The sequence below is a fragment of the Trichechus manatus genome, unplaced genomic scaffold (assembly GCF_000243295.1).
Source record: "Trichechus manatus latirostris isolate Lorelei unplaced genomic scaffold, TriManLat1.0 scaffold00036, whole genome shotgun sequence".
In the NCBI taxonomy this organism is placed as follows: domain Eukaryota; kingdom Metazoa; phylum Chordata; class Mammalia; order Sirenia; family Trichechidae; genus Trichechus; species Trichechus manatus.
The window spans coordinates 3,691,499-3,703,765 of record NW_004443972.1 but is presented as its reverse complement, the minus strand read 5'-3'; the positions used below and the strand labels follow the sequence as shown (position 1 = coordinate 3,703,765).

At 44.8% G+C, this 12,267-nt stretch overlaps 1 protein-coding gene across 2 annotated transcripts in view; it reads right to left on the bottom strand.

Moving 5' to 3' along the window:
- The window catches only part of KIF5C (kinesin family member 5C), a 170,579-nt gene extending 163,427 nt beyond the window's left edge, over positions 1-7,152 (bottom strand). Inside the window, exon 1 of one of the 2 annotated variants that reach the window (XM_004375369.2) lies at positions 6,710-7,152. In XM_004375369.2, coding sequence (XP_004375426.1) covers positions 6,710-6,835 — 126 coding nt within the window. In that variant the 5' untranslated portion in view covers positions 6,836-7,152. The remainder of the gene's footprint in view (positions 1-6,709) is intronic. The other variant, XM_023730384.1, reaches the window with a different exon arrangement.
- Between the last annotated feature and the right edge of the window lie 5,115 nt (positions 7,153-12,267).

Below are 12,267 nucleotides of genomic sequence, written 5' to 3'. Positions count from 1 at the left end.
GTTATACTGATGAGGTTGACAAGATTAGATAGTGTCTTAACGCAATCTCTTTTGAGATATAAAAGAGAGAAGCAAGCAGAGACACATGGGAACCTCACACCCCCAAGAAAGCAGTGCCGGGAGCAGAGCGCATCCTTTGGACCTGAGGTTCCTGCGCTGAGATGCTCCCAGACCAAGGGAAGACTGATGCATCACCAGCACCTTCCTCCAGAGCAGACAGAGAGAGAAAGCCTTCTCCTGGAGCTGACACCCTGAATTTGGACTTGTAGCCTACTGGACTGTGAAAGAATAAACTTCCCTTTGTTAAAGCCATCCACTTGTGGTATTTCTGTTAGAGCAGCACTAGATGACTAAGACACCCATCAACAGGTAAATGGATAAACAAAATGTGTACTTACATACAATGGAATACTACTCAGGCAGGAGGAGAAATGAAGTCTTGATACATGTTACAATATGGATGAGGCTGGAAGAGATTATGCTGAGTGAAATAAGTCAATCACAAAAGGACAAAAACTGTATGACCTCACTTATATAAAAGGACAAGAAAAGGTAAATGTATAGAGAATAAAGTTTATTAGTGGTTACCAGGGGCAGGAGGGAGGAAGGGCGGAAGGAGGGGGGCTAAGGGTGATAGAAATACAGTGTTGATTAAGGGTAGGGTTGCACAGCCGATTATTGTAATTGTTGTCAATAAGTTGTACACCTGTAAAAAGTTGAATTGGCAAAAGTTGTGTGATATATATTTATAACAAGGACAAAAAAAAAAAAAAAGAATAGCTGCTGAGACTGCTTATGTACAACCAAAAACCTCATGAAATTTGGTTCCTTGGTTTGGAGGTTTAGGGTCATGGTTTCATGGGGACATCCCAGTTATGGCCTAATAACTTGTTAATGCTTCTGTTCTACCTCCTAGTTCATTGCATAGTGCCTGGGGTTTTTAAAGCTTGCAAGCGGCCATCCAAGGCACAACTGGTGTCTATTCACCTGGAGCAACAGAGGAAGAAGGCTCCTCAGGAGCAGAAGGAGAATATGCAATGTGTGGCTAATTGCCTCCATGAACAACTGCCTCCTTTGCCATGAGACCAGAAGAACTGGATGGTGCCAGCTACCGTTACTGAACATTTTGATCAAAGATTCCATAGAAGTATCCTGACAAAAGGGGGAAAATGCGAAGCAGAATTTCAAATACTCATAGACTCCAGACAGACTTCCTGGAGCCATAAAGGTTGACTGAACCCCTGAAACTATTATCCTGAGATAATCTTTAAACCTTAAACCAAAAATATCCCCTGAATCAGTCTTCTTAAAACCAAACAATAGTTTAGCTTAACTAGTAAAAAAGGTCTGTTATGCTCTTTTAAGAACTATCTATATGGGATCACAGCAAATTGAAAGATTAGATAGTAATCTTAGGGGGAGCAGTGAATTTACATTAATCGGGGAGGAAAAACTCAGAAGAGGAGGGTGAGAATGGTTGCACAACTCAAAGAATGTAGTCAATGTCACTAAATTGTAAATGCAGAAACTGCTGAATTGGTGTATTTTTGCTGTGTACAGTCTCAACAATAACAAAATTAATAAAATAAAAAAACAAAAAATTGGAAGAGGAAGGCAAAAAAATCGTGAGAAAGATGTGCCAAGGAAGAGGCAGGAGAGATCTGAAGCATGAAAAGCTTTGAAGATGGAGAAAGGGGGCCACATGGCTAGGACCTGAGGGAGGCCTCTAGCAGCAGAGAATGGCACCTGGCTGACAGCCAGCAAGGAAACAGTGACTTCAGTCCTACAACCCCAAGGAACTGCATTCTGCCACCAACCTGAAGGAGCAAAGAAATGGATTCTCCCCTTGAACCCCCAGAAGGAACACAGCCCTGCCAACACCTTGATTTTGGCCTTATAAGACTCTAAGCTGAGAAACCAGCAAGCCTGCCAGACTTCAGACTTACAGAAACTTTAAGATAATAAATTTGTGTTGTTTTAAGCCACAAAACTTGTGGTAATTTGTTATGGCACAATAGAAAAATAAAACAGGATAGTTACACGGCTATGTACTTGTCAAAATTCATAGAAACTGTACACCCAAAATGAGTGTTTTTACGGTCTATAAATAATAAGTGTTAACAATGTTCTTACTTTTAAAGACCATTACTTTGGGAAAAAAAGAAAAATTCTAGGGCCTGGCCATATTTCTTCTTTAGGCCTTAATCTCCCAAATGATAATTCAGGCTTAGAATTTTGTCTCTGTCCCTGCCAGCCCCTCCCTTCCTGCCCGTCCACTGCCCAGCAGGAATCCAGGCTCCGGAGATTGAGGCCCCTTTCCACGCCACTGACCAGCACAGGGCTTGTGGCTTATGTTTTGGTTCGGCTCTCACACAGGTCAGAATTTACGATGCCTCAGAAGGAAGCACCCATCTCTATCTAACAAGACCTGCTATCCCAGGATGGCAAACAGGAGGAAAGCCCAACAAGAGGAAACTGAAGTGTAAACGTCCATTTCAAAGAACTTTACCGGAACTGTCCAAGTCAGAGCCACCATCAATACAGCTGCATCAAAACCAAAGTAATGGATGACTCACCAGGATTTTTAGCAGCTAATGGAAGAGTACTCTGAGAAATGCTCTGAAGCCAATATTTTTCTCTTAAGAATTAATGTGTCGCAGGAAGGAGGCCCTTTCCTAATCACTAGGCACCCCCCCCACCCCTCCTCCATATTTCCAGCTCACCACCAGTGTCATTAGCTCTGCTACATTTAACAAAGTTGAATACAGTTCTTTCCAAATTTTCTATAGCATTTAAGTATAATATACCAGGCCTGCTCAGAAGAATAGTACTTATCTTAAAAATTGTTTTTTAACCACCACCCACTGCCTATAGACCCTTATTTTAATGGTCCCTAAATAAGTTAGTCATATCAAAGTAAAGACTTCCAGAATCAACAAACAGATCAATAAATATTTATTAAGTTTCTTCTATGGGCAAGGCGTTGGGAAGTACAAAGAAGCAAAACATGGATGGCCCTTGTTCCCTTCCGTCCCTCCCCTCATGGCCTACTATGTTATTAGACGTGATCAAACAATGATCGTAATCTAAGGTAAAAAGTAAGATGATATACAAAATAAATATTAAAGGAGTTCAAAGTGGTGAGAGATTGTGGCTATAACACCCAGGAAAACAAAGTTTTGCACATGAGATGAAAGAAACGCAGGCATGGTGGAGATGATTCCTCTAACACAAGGCATTTTCTTAAAAAAGATATCTAGGAATTCCACCTGCAAAATCTCCCTGTTAGCATACACCTCCATAAGAACTGAACAGACCTTCAAAGAAAAAAAGTAACTTCAGCTTTTGGTGGAGGTTTCAAAAACACAAAGAATCTCAGGGGTTTTGGATTTGAACTAAAAGCTAACTCCACTGAAATTCATTCTTTCCCATTGTCTCTGCTGGCAATGAATGTGACTGGTATTTCTGTTCACTTCTGGGATTCTTTTGTCATCCACACAGTGTGCACCTCTGGAGACAAGGAAGGGAGTACCCACATGAGGCGGCCCCAAATGAGCCATGTCAGCCAAAGTGACTTGGGGGCTATTCTACTCAGTGTATAACGCATGATAAAGTCTGCCAGAACCATCATTTCCTTTAGTTACACATTATTAATTAGGAATGGGAAGGTTCCTAGCTCATGCCAACCCAAGTCCCAACATCTTTAACATCTAGCAGTCTTCTGTTCTATACACATATTCACCAAGAGAGGTGTACAATAATGTCCACTGTAGCACTATCCATATTAGCCCAAAACTGGAACTATTCAAATATCTACCAAAAGTTAATGGATAAATCAATTGTGGTATATTTATATGGAGTCCCTGGCTGGCGCAAACTGTTAACATGTTTGGCAGCTAACCAAAAGGAGGCGGGAGGTTCAAGTCCACCCAGAGGTGCCTCAGACAAAAAGTCTCGTGATCTACGTCCATAAAACCAGCCACTGAAAACCCTATGGAGCACAGTTCTACACTGACATACACGAGGTTGCCATGAGTCGGAAAGGATTCCAGGGCTACTGATTTGGTTATGTTTATATAATGGAATACTACAGAACTAGGAGGATGAATGAACTGCTATATGCCACAACATGGATGAATTTAATAAGCACAATGTTGAACAAAAGCCACATACAAAGGAGCACATACTGTATGGTTCTATGCACATAAAATTTAAAGAACAAGAAAAACTAATCTATGGCATTAGAAGTCAAATAGTGATTATTACCCTGAGGTGGCGGGAGGTAGTGACTAAAAGGGGGCATTTAGGGGCACTTCTGGAAAGTGGTTACAATGGGGCATTTACGTTGTGAAGATTCATCAAACTGCATATTTATAACACTTTTGTATAGGAATGCTTTACTTCAATAAAAAATTTTAAAAAAAAACTGACAACTGGTTGTCGTATTAAAGGTTTATAGTAGAATAAGCAAAAATCACTTTCCAGTTGAAGAGCAACATGTGTATTCATACCCAAAGGTTTTTGTTTAAATTACTTGTTAGTTTATATGGTAACTTTGCTTCAATGTACTTAGTTAATTATAGATAGATAAATAGACAGATAGGAAAATAATATACTTACATTACAGACACTCATCTTACTGTCACAATGTTAAAGAAGGATAAGCCTAAAATTAAGGATCTCTCCTTTGCACATAGATCAAAAAAGATAATTATTCCACCTCATTCATCCTAGTATTTTACTTTGTTAGAAGAAGAAAGAGGAGGAGAAGAAGAAAACTTCTCCAGGCTCTTCTTTAAAACCTCTGGGGAAAAAAAAAAAAATAGGGTCACCAGGACATGTTCTAGTGCTATGCAATTATCTGTTAAAAATTTCTTACCAGCCAAGAGGCAGGGACTAGATATCCAGAGTAACTCCCACTCTATCTAAACCACAACCTGGCCCAGGAAATCGCAGATCAGACTGTAGGCAAATCTGAACTGTGAACTTTAATTTAAACAAGCCACTATCTGCCCGAGTTTCCGGCCATGGATTTGTCAGTAACCCTAACCTGCCATTAACTGTAGAATTTCCCTGCTCATAAATAACTGTAGCATACATCTTCTCTGCAAGTAAAAACACAAGAAAGGAGAAAATCCTCTTTCCCGCCCTCATGGGTCAACTCTCAGAAAGAATACCCATCTGTATAGCATCTGGAGGTCATGGTTTTCTGATAACTGTGAAAATGGGAAGGTGAAGAGTCGTCAAGAGCTGCCTTGGTAAAGAAGGTGTAGAATGAAGCCCTGCTTCGGTTCCCTAGGCATGGAGAGCCGCCGGCCTACAGTTACAGCTAGCACCTGCTGGTCCCCGGGGGCCTTCGCAAGGACTGCGGCAAACAACCTTGGCGAAGACGCTGGGGACCTCCAGTGCCTCGCAAACGTCGGCCTTCAGTGCTGCAGACAGACTCAGGCAGCTTCAGCAAGCCCCCGGGTAAACTGTCACCTGTCAATCACTTGACCTAAATACACTAACCACTGGGCGGGGGGGGGGGGATAAGCGGGAGGGGGTTCGTCGGAGCATGCTCAGTGATGGGGATGACATCATTTAATCGATGCTGGGGAAGCAGCCTCGAGCGGGCCTCCAGGAACGTGTCAGCGGGGACCGGGAGGCTCCCATTAACTCGGTCTCTCCCCACGCCGCTGGCATACAAAGGGGGCACCGTCAGCCACAAGCTGGGGACCGCAGAGGGGGAAGGGGCGGAGGGTAGGGCTGACATATTCCTTAAAGAACTAAAACCCAGTGGTATCCTCTCCCCCGACTAGCAACTCCGGCTGCAGAAGGAAGCTAAGTCCGGGAGAAAGGTAGGGAAAAGAGGTTAAGAGGGAGGGAGCCCCTAACCACACAAAGTAACTTCTGCTCTTGGCACAGTGGGACTAATTGGCTGCGCTGTGGGTCCCTTTGCTCCACAGATGGGGACACAGCCTTCCATCTACCCCGTACGAAGCACATCCAGGGTCTGCCAACGCAAGGTGTGGGTAGCCCCAGCACGGAGGGGGGTTCAAACCCAGGCTCCACGTCCAGGGAAGCCTGGGTTGAGGAGAAGCAAAACAAGACATACCAGGCCTCCAGTGTACACCAAGGCCACCAGCTTCCCCTCCCCCCACCCCAGGCTTCCGCGCGGGGCAAGGTGAAATGCCGCAGGGAGCCGCGTCTACACGGCCGCGGGAGCTCCGAGTCGAGGCCAGGATTTTTCCAGTACCTTTTTCTTCATTTTTTGCTAAGGTCGTGAAAGGAGGAGTCAAAGTGTTCGATAAACCAACTGATTCTTGGAAGCATTTGTGGGTTGCATAGCTCACACTTTAAGGGAGGTCCGGGCACCCCGGCTTGAGGTTACCCGACACTACCCACGAGGCATAGCCAGGATGGGGAACAATAGGCCCACCCGGGCCCCCACCCCGCAAACAATGGCGGCAGCGAGCCCTGCCTCGCCTCCCACCCCCACTCCCCGCCACCCGGGGCCCGCCCCGCCACCCCGAGCTTCCCTCCACCCAACGTGGAGAGAACTATGAGTGGGGTGGGGGAGTCACTTCTCAGTCCACCCGGGGTGGGGGGGTTAGCCCCGTGGGAATGTCCGAAGGGGCGACCCTAGCATCTCCGCTCCGTCTGGGGCGTCGGGGCGCGGAGCGGCGGCGCGAAGCGGGAGGCGAGGCCAGACGCCTCGGCCACTTACCCCGATCACCACGGTTTCATCGCCTTTAAATTTGGGGATAAATTTGTCCCCACGGAGGATCTCCGCCTCGTTGAGAGGCCGAAACCGGCACATCACTTTGATGCTGCATTCGGCTGGATCCGCCATCTCGACCGGCGGCGGGGAGGGGGCGCGGGGAGGGGTTGGGGGCCGGGGCTCTGCACGATGAGGGAGGAGGCCGCGAACCGCACCTCCTGCAGCCTCCGACGCCGCTTCTCAGCAGGTCATGGTGAACTCGGGCAGCTGGGCAGCTCTGGTCGCTTCAAGCCCGGGAAGGTGGGCAGCCTACCAGCCCTAGGCGCCGCCCGCTGCAAAACTGCCCGGCCCCTGCCCTGTACGCCGGGCCCACCCGCCCGCGACCACGCGGCGGGCGGACGAGGCGATGCGCAGGGAGCGAGCCTCGCCCGGCTCAGACCTCCCGGGCTCCTGCACGCTCAGGCATCCTGCATCAGCACCCGGCGCTCCGCAGCCTCCCGGGCCCGCCCTCCGCCCCGCCCCGGACCGTGACGTCCCTGCGGAGATCCTCCCGCCCCCGCCCGGGCTCTGAACCGGGCGCGGCGCATCCCGGGACTTGTAGTCGCTCCACCTGCAGGTGAAAGGTCAAGGATGCTTGGAATTGGTTTTCAGGGCCAGTAGCGGTGCCCGGGTGTGACCTCCGAGAACCTGGAGGTCTGGTCTAGCTGTCCAAGCCAAGAACGAGATGGGAGTCATATCCACTATTCCCGGTGTTGTAAGAGATGTGAGGAAAGCAAGGGGAAGTGAGATTTGCCATGGATATTTAAAGCCCGTTATTCCTGGAAATGCCTGTACATAGATAGCAGTTCATAACATATTTCGACTCCTTTAATATCTGATGAAAATTAGGGACCTTTTCTATAGCCAAAAAAAAAAAAAACTCTTACACACCTCAAGATTTTGTGTGCTATTTCAGACGGTACCTGGACTCCTGAAGACGACCTGTGACTCCTAGGTTGTTGTCGTTAGCTGCGATCAGTCTGCCCCCAACTTATGGTGACCTCATGCATAACTAAACGCTGTGCCATCCCCATGATGGGTTGACAATCAGACTGTTGTGGTCCATAGAGTTTTTATTGGCTGATTTTCAGAAGTAGATCACCAGACCTTTCTTCCTAGTCCATCTTAGTTTGGAAGCTACCCTGAAACCTGTTCAGCACCATAGCAACACACAAGCCTCCACTGACAGATGGGTGACAGCTACACAGGAGGTGCATGGCTGAGAACTGAACCCAGGTCTCCAGCATGAAAGGCGAGAATTCTACCACTGCCTTTTCTAACTGATGCAGGATATTTAGTGAGGAGGACGGCAAATCCAAGGTATGGAAGTCAGATTAAGTTTGGCATGGCCATGGATGGTAAGGAGACCTATGTGACCAGAAAGGACTAAGTGAGAGATTGGTTCAAAAGTCAATTGGAGGTCCAATCATAAAAAAAACCTGAAGGTCAAGCTAAGAATTTTTATCACTGGCCTAACCTGGAACCATGCTTGGACGAACAGCAAATCAAATAATCATGTAAATTCCTCAGTTGGTTGTGCTGTGCTTAGATTCTCTAGATATGTGCTGTCCCATACAGTAGCCACCAGCCAACGTGACCACGGAGCACTTGAAATGTGGCTGGTGTGACTGACAGAGTGAACTTTAATTTTATTTAATTTGGTTAATTAAAATTTAACCGATCTTAATTAGTTAAATTTAATTTGACCTGGATCATTGACTACATGATCAAGTCACTGTTAATTGATATTTAACTGAATTTCAAAACCAATACTCAATTCTATTATTGGAAAACTTTTATGTGCATTTGGAATGGCTTGGGTATGTGAATCTACTTTTTTCAACTGTAAATTTTATGAAATCTAAATACAGATCGAGTATTTCTGATGAAAATTTATTGTCCCAAACCAAAACCAGATGTACTGAGTGTAAAATACAAACAGAATTTTGAAGGCTTAGTATTAAAAAAAAAAAAGTAAGATATCTCATTAATAATTCTTTTACATTGATTACATGTTGAAATAAAAATACTTTGGATATGTTGGTTGAATAAAATATATTAAATGATTAAGTAAAATTAACATCACCTGAGAAGAATTAAAGTCACTGAGAAGACGTGGTCTTCCCTCAGGGGAGGTTGTGAGTCTAATAATCCTTTCCCCAAACATATCAGCGGAAAGTGACCTTGAAGGGGAGAGGGAAGGATAAAGCCTGCTGTTATAAAGGGAGAATCCACACAGATCACCTAACCTTACTGCTCACTGCTTTCCTTCACGGACCCTCCACTCCTCACTATCCTTCTAACTCTCTGTACACGTATTGTTGGCTCTGATCCTTTACACATGCCTGATGGACTTCTTCCCTCCTGTCTGTCTGCCTAAATCATAAGCAACCCACAAGGTTCGATAAAACCTTCCTGAACAGCTCTAGCTCAGAGGGCTCTCTCCCTTCTCAAGCCTTTTGTCCCTCTGACTTGGCACCTGATCACTCACTGCCTTGGGATAACTTTCATATTGTTGTCTGGTACTATTCTCCACTTCCTTATACTTCACAGCATTTTTCTTCATGTTAAGTGTCTTGCATGTCCATCTTTCTCCTTTATCTGTGTTGTGGAGATCGTGTGTTGTTTACATGCTTGGTAAGCATATTCTGAACGATTAATGCATGTCCATAGTGATCATGATGATGGCAAGGACAAATGAACAAAAACATGGCCTGAAAGTAATGATGCTGCATTGTAGACGGAGTCTTGGACTCAGGAGCCTACATTTTTCTTTCCAGGTCTACTGTTACCAAGTTTTGTGAGTTTGGGAAAATTTATTCAACTACTTTGATTTTTTTTTTTTTTTTTAAATTGTGGAAATGGTACCAAAAATATTATCTGTCTTGGATAAGTGAGACTTCAAAGAGAAATATGTGAGAAAATGTTTTGGAAATAAAGGCTGGGAGAGGCTATGGAGAGATTAGAGGAATCATCCCTCCCAAGAAAACATGAGAAAAACAAAGAAATGCCTATATGAATATAAAGCTACATTATTATTCCAACGCTTAGCACAAAATAGCAACTAGAATACCAGGCACAAAGTAGCAACTCAGAAAATGTCTTTGTTCATTCATTCATTTATTCAACAATTTGGGATTTTCAGTTGCAGAAATGAATCCCGAAGGTCCTTATAAATAAATGAACCAGTTGCTTTAGGAAATAATCAAGTCCTGCTGCTCTGATTTTTGCCAGTGGTTAAATGAACTAGCGTAGTATGCTTTTCCAGAACAGTGCCTACCCTGCTGCTCTCCTTTCTGATTCAGTAGGGCCTTCTCCCAGCAAGGATTTACAGGTCCTTGAAGGGACATTGGTGACTCAGTGCTACTATTCTTGCCTTCCATGTGGGAGATGCAGGTTGTATTCCAGTCAAGGCACCTTGTGTGCAGCCACCACCCATCTGTCACTGGCGGATTGAGTATTGCTATAATGCTGAACAGGATTCAGCAGAACTTCCAGACTAAGATGGACTAGGAAGAAAGGCCTGGCAATCTATTTCTGAAAATCACCAATGAAAACCCACTGGATCACAATGCTCTGATCCACAGGACCAGGCAGCATTTAGTTCTGTTTTGCATGGGGTGGCCATGAATCAGGGCCTTTTCAATGGCAGCTAACAACAATAACAGATGAACTGAGGACTTCACACCCTGGTACCGGGTAAATGCCTGAAGCCAACCTGAAGCTCCTCAGCAGCAATCTCTTCCAACACCACCAGCAACACTTGCATGGCCCTCAAGCTTTGCTGTTGAGAAGAAACGGAAAAAATGGGGAATTCTCTGTGTGATTCAAGCAAAAATGAGCAATCTCACTTTGACTTGCTGGAGCGTGGTAGAAAACAAGGCCGAAGCATGTGAAGGTTTTACCGTCCTCTTCTCCCCTGAGTTATCAGAGTCCTGTTCTGAGCGCTCTGTTTCTCTGTGGATCCAGCCCACTCCTAGAGAGCAGTTTCTGCCCGGGACTCTACTGCTAGTAAGACGTGTAAATTGAAGCAATTATCTGGATTGTTCAAGGAAAAAAAGCCTCAGAAATTCTTCTGCCTGAATGATCTAGGTAATTGCTTCAATTTTCATGTTATCTTCCAGTCTTCAGCCGTCACTGGGATGGCCATTTAACTCACACCCTGGTGTCTGCAGGTTACCTTTCCGGTTTAATTGTCTCTGATTGCCCAGGCCCAGCTCCATTCCTACAAGCACAAAGAATATCTGGCCCTGGTGAGGATTAAAAACCAAAGGAACAGGTGAAAATATTTTTAAAGAGGTTAAAATAAATTTGCAAAATTAAAATTTGAAAAAATAATCTGTTGCCATGGAGTAGGAAATCTGCATGTCTTTTGAAATGTATTGCCTCAGTTCAAGATGGCCAGGTAGCCCAGCTCAGTGAGAAAGAAGCAAAGATTATCACATACCTTTAAGATGGCATCAATTGTTCTGAAAGAGAAAAGCTCTTTCTTTTCCAGGAAAGTTGACACCTTGACTGAGATTAATTTTACTTGATTGTAACTTTAGTGCAGAGTCCTGGGTGGCATAAACAGTTAACGCTATCAGCTGCTAACCAAAAGGTTGGAGGTTTGAGTCCACCCAGACACTCCTCAGAAGAAAGGCCTGGTGATCTACTTCTGAAAAATCAGCCATTGAAAACCCTACGGAGTACAGTTCTCAGCTGACACACAGGGGTCACCATGAGTTGGAATTGTCTCTATGGCAACTGGTAGTAGAGTACCTTTAGTGCTAATCCTTATGAACAAGGCCTCAGGGTTCTAGAAGAATAAGACAAGGAACTATTGAGTCTAAGGAGGAAAGTGAGAAAAAAGAGAAAGCCAAACTCTTGTGTCCTGAGATTTGTGAATAGGCATTGGGCAATCACAGGGCAGCCTGCAGGTAACAGGCACCTGGCCAGGTTAGGAGCCAAGGTACAGGAAGTAAGAGTATGCCAAAGCCCTTACCCTTTGCAGGGATGACTCATCACAAACCCTCTGTCTACGTTTCCTGTGATGCTATAACAAAATGCCACAAACTGGGTGGCTTAAAAGAACGGAAATTTATTTTCTCACAGTTCTGGAGGCTAGAAGTCCAAATCAGGGTCTCCTCCATGTGGATTCCCTCTGGGGGCTTTGAGAGAGGAAATGTTTGATGACTGTATCTTAGTTTCTGGTGGCTGACAACAATCTTTGGAGTTCCTTTGCCAGATATAGATGCATCTGTCTCCATCGACACATAGTCTATCTTTCCCCTGTGTGTGACTCTGTATCTGTGTCTGTCCTTCACTTTTATAAAATGCTACTCAGAAGGGATTAGGGTTAGGACCCACCCTACTGTGGTATAAGTTTGTTAATTTTTTTTTAATTGTGCTTTAGGTGAAATTTTATAGCTCAAGTTAATTTCTCATACAAAAATTTTTACACATATTGTTATGTGACGCTAGTGGCAATCCCTACAACATGACAGCACATTCCCCCTTTCCACCCCAGGTTTCCCGTGTCTATT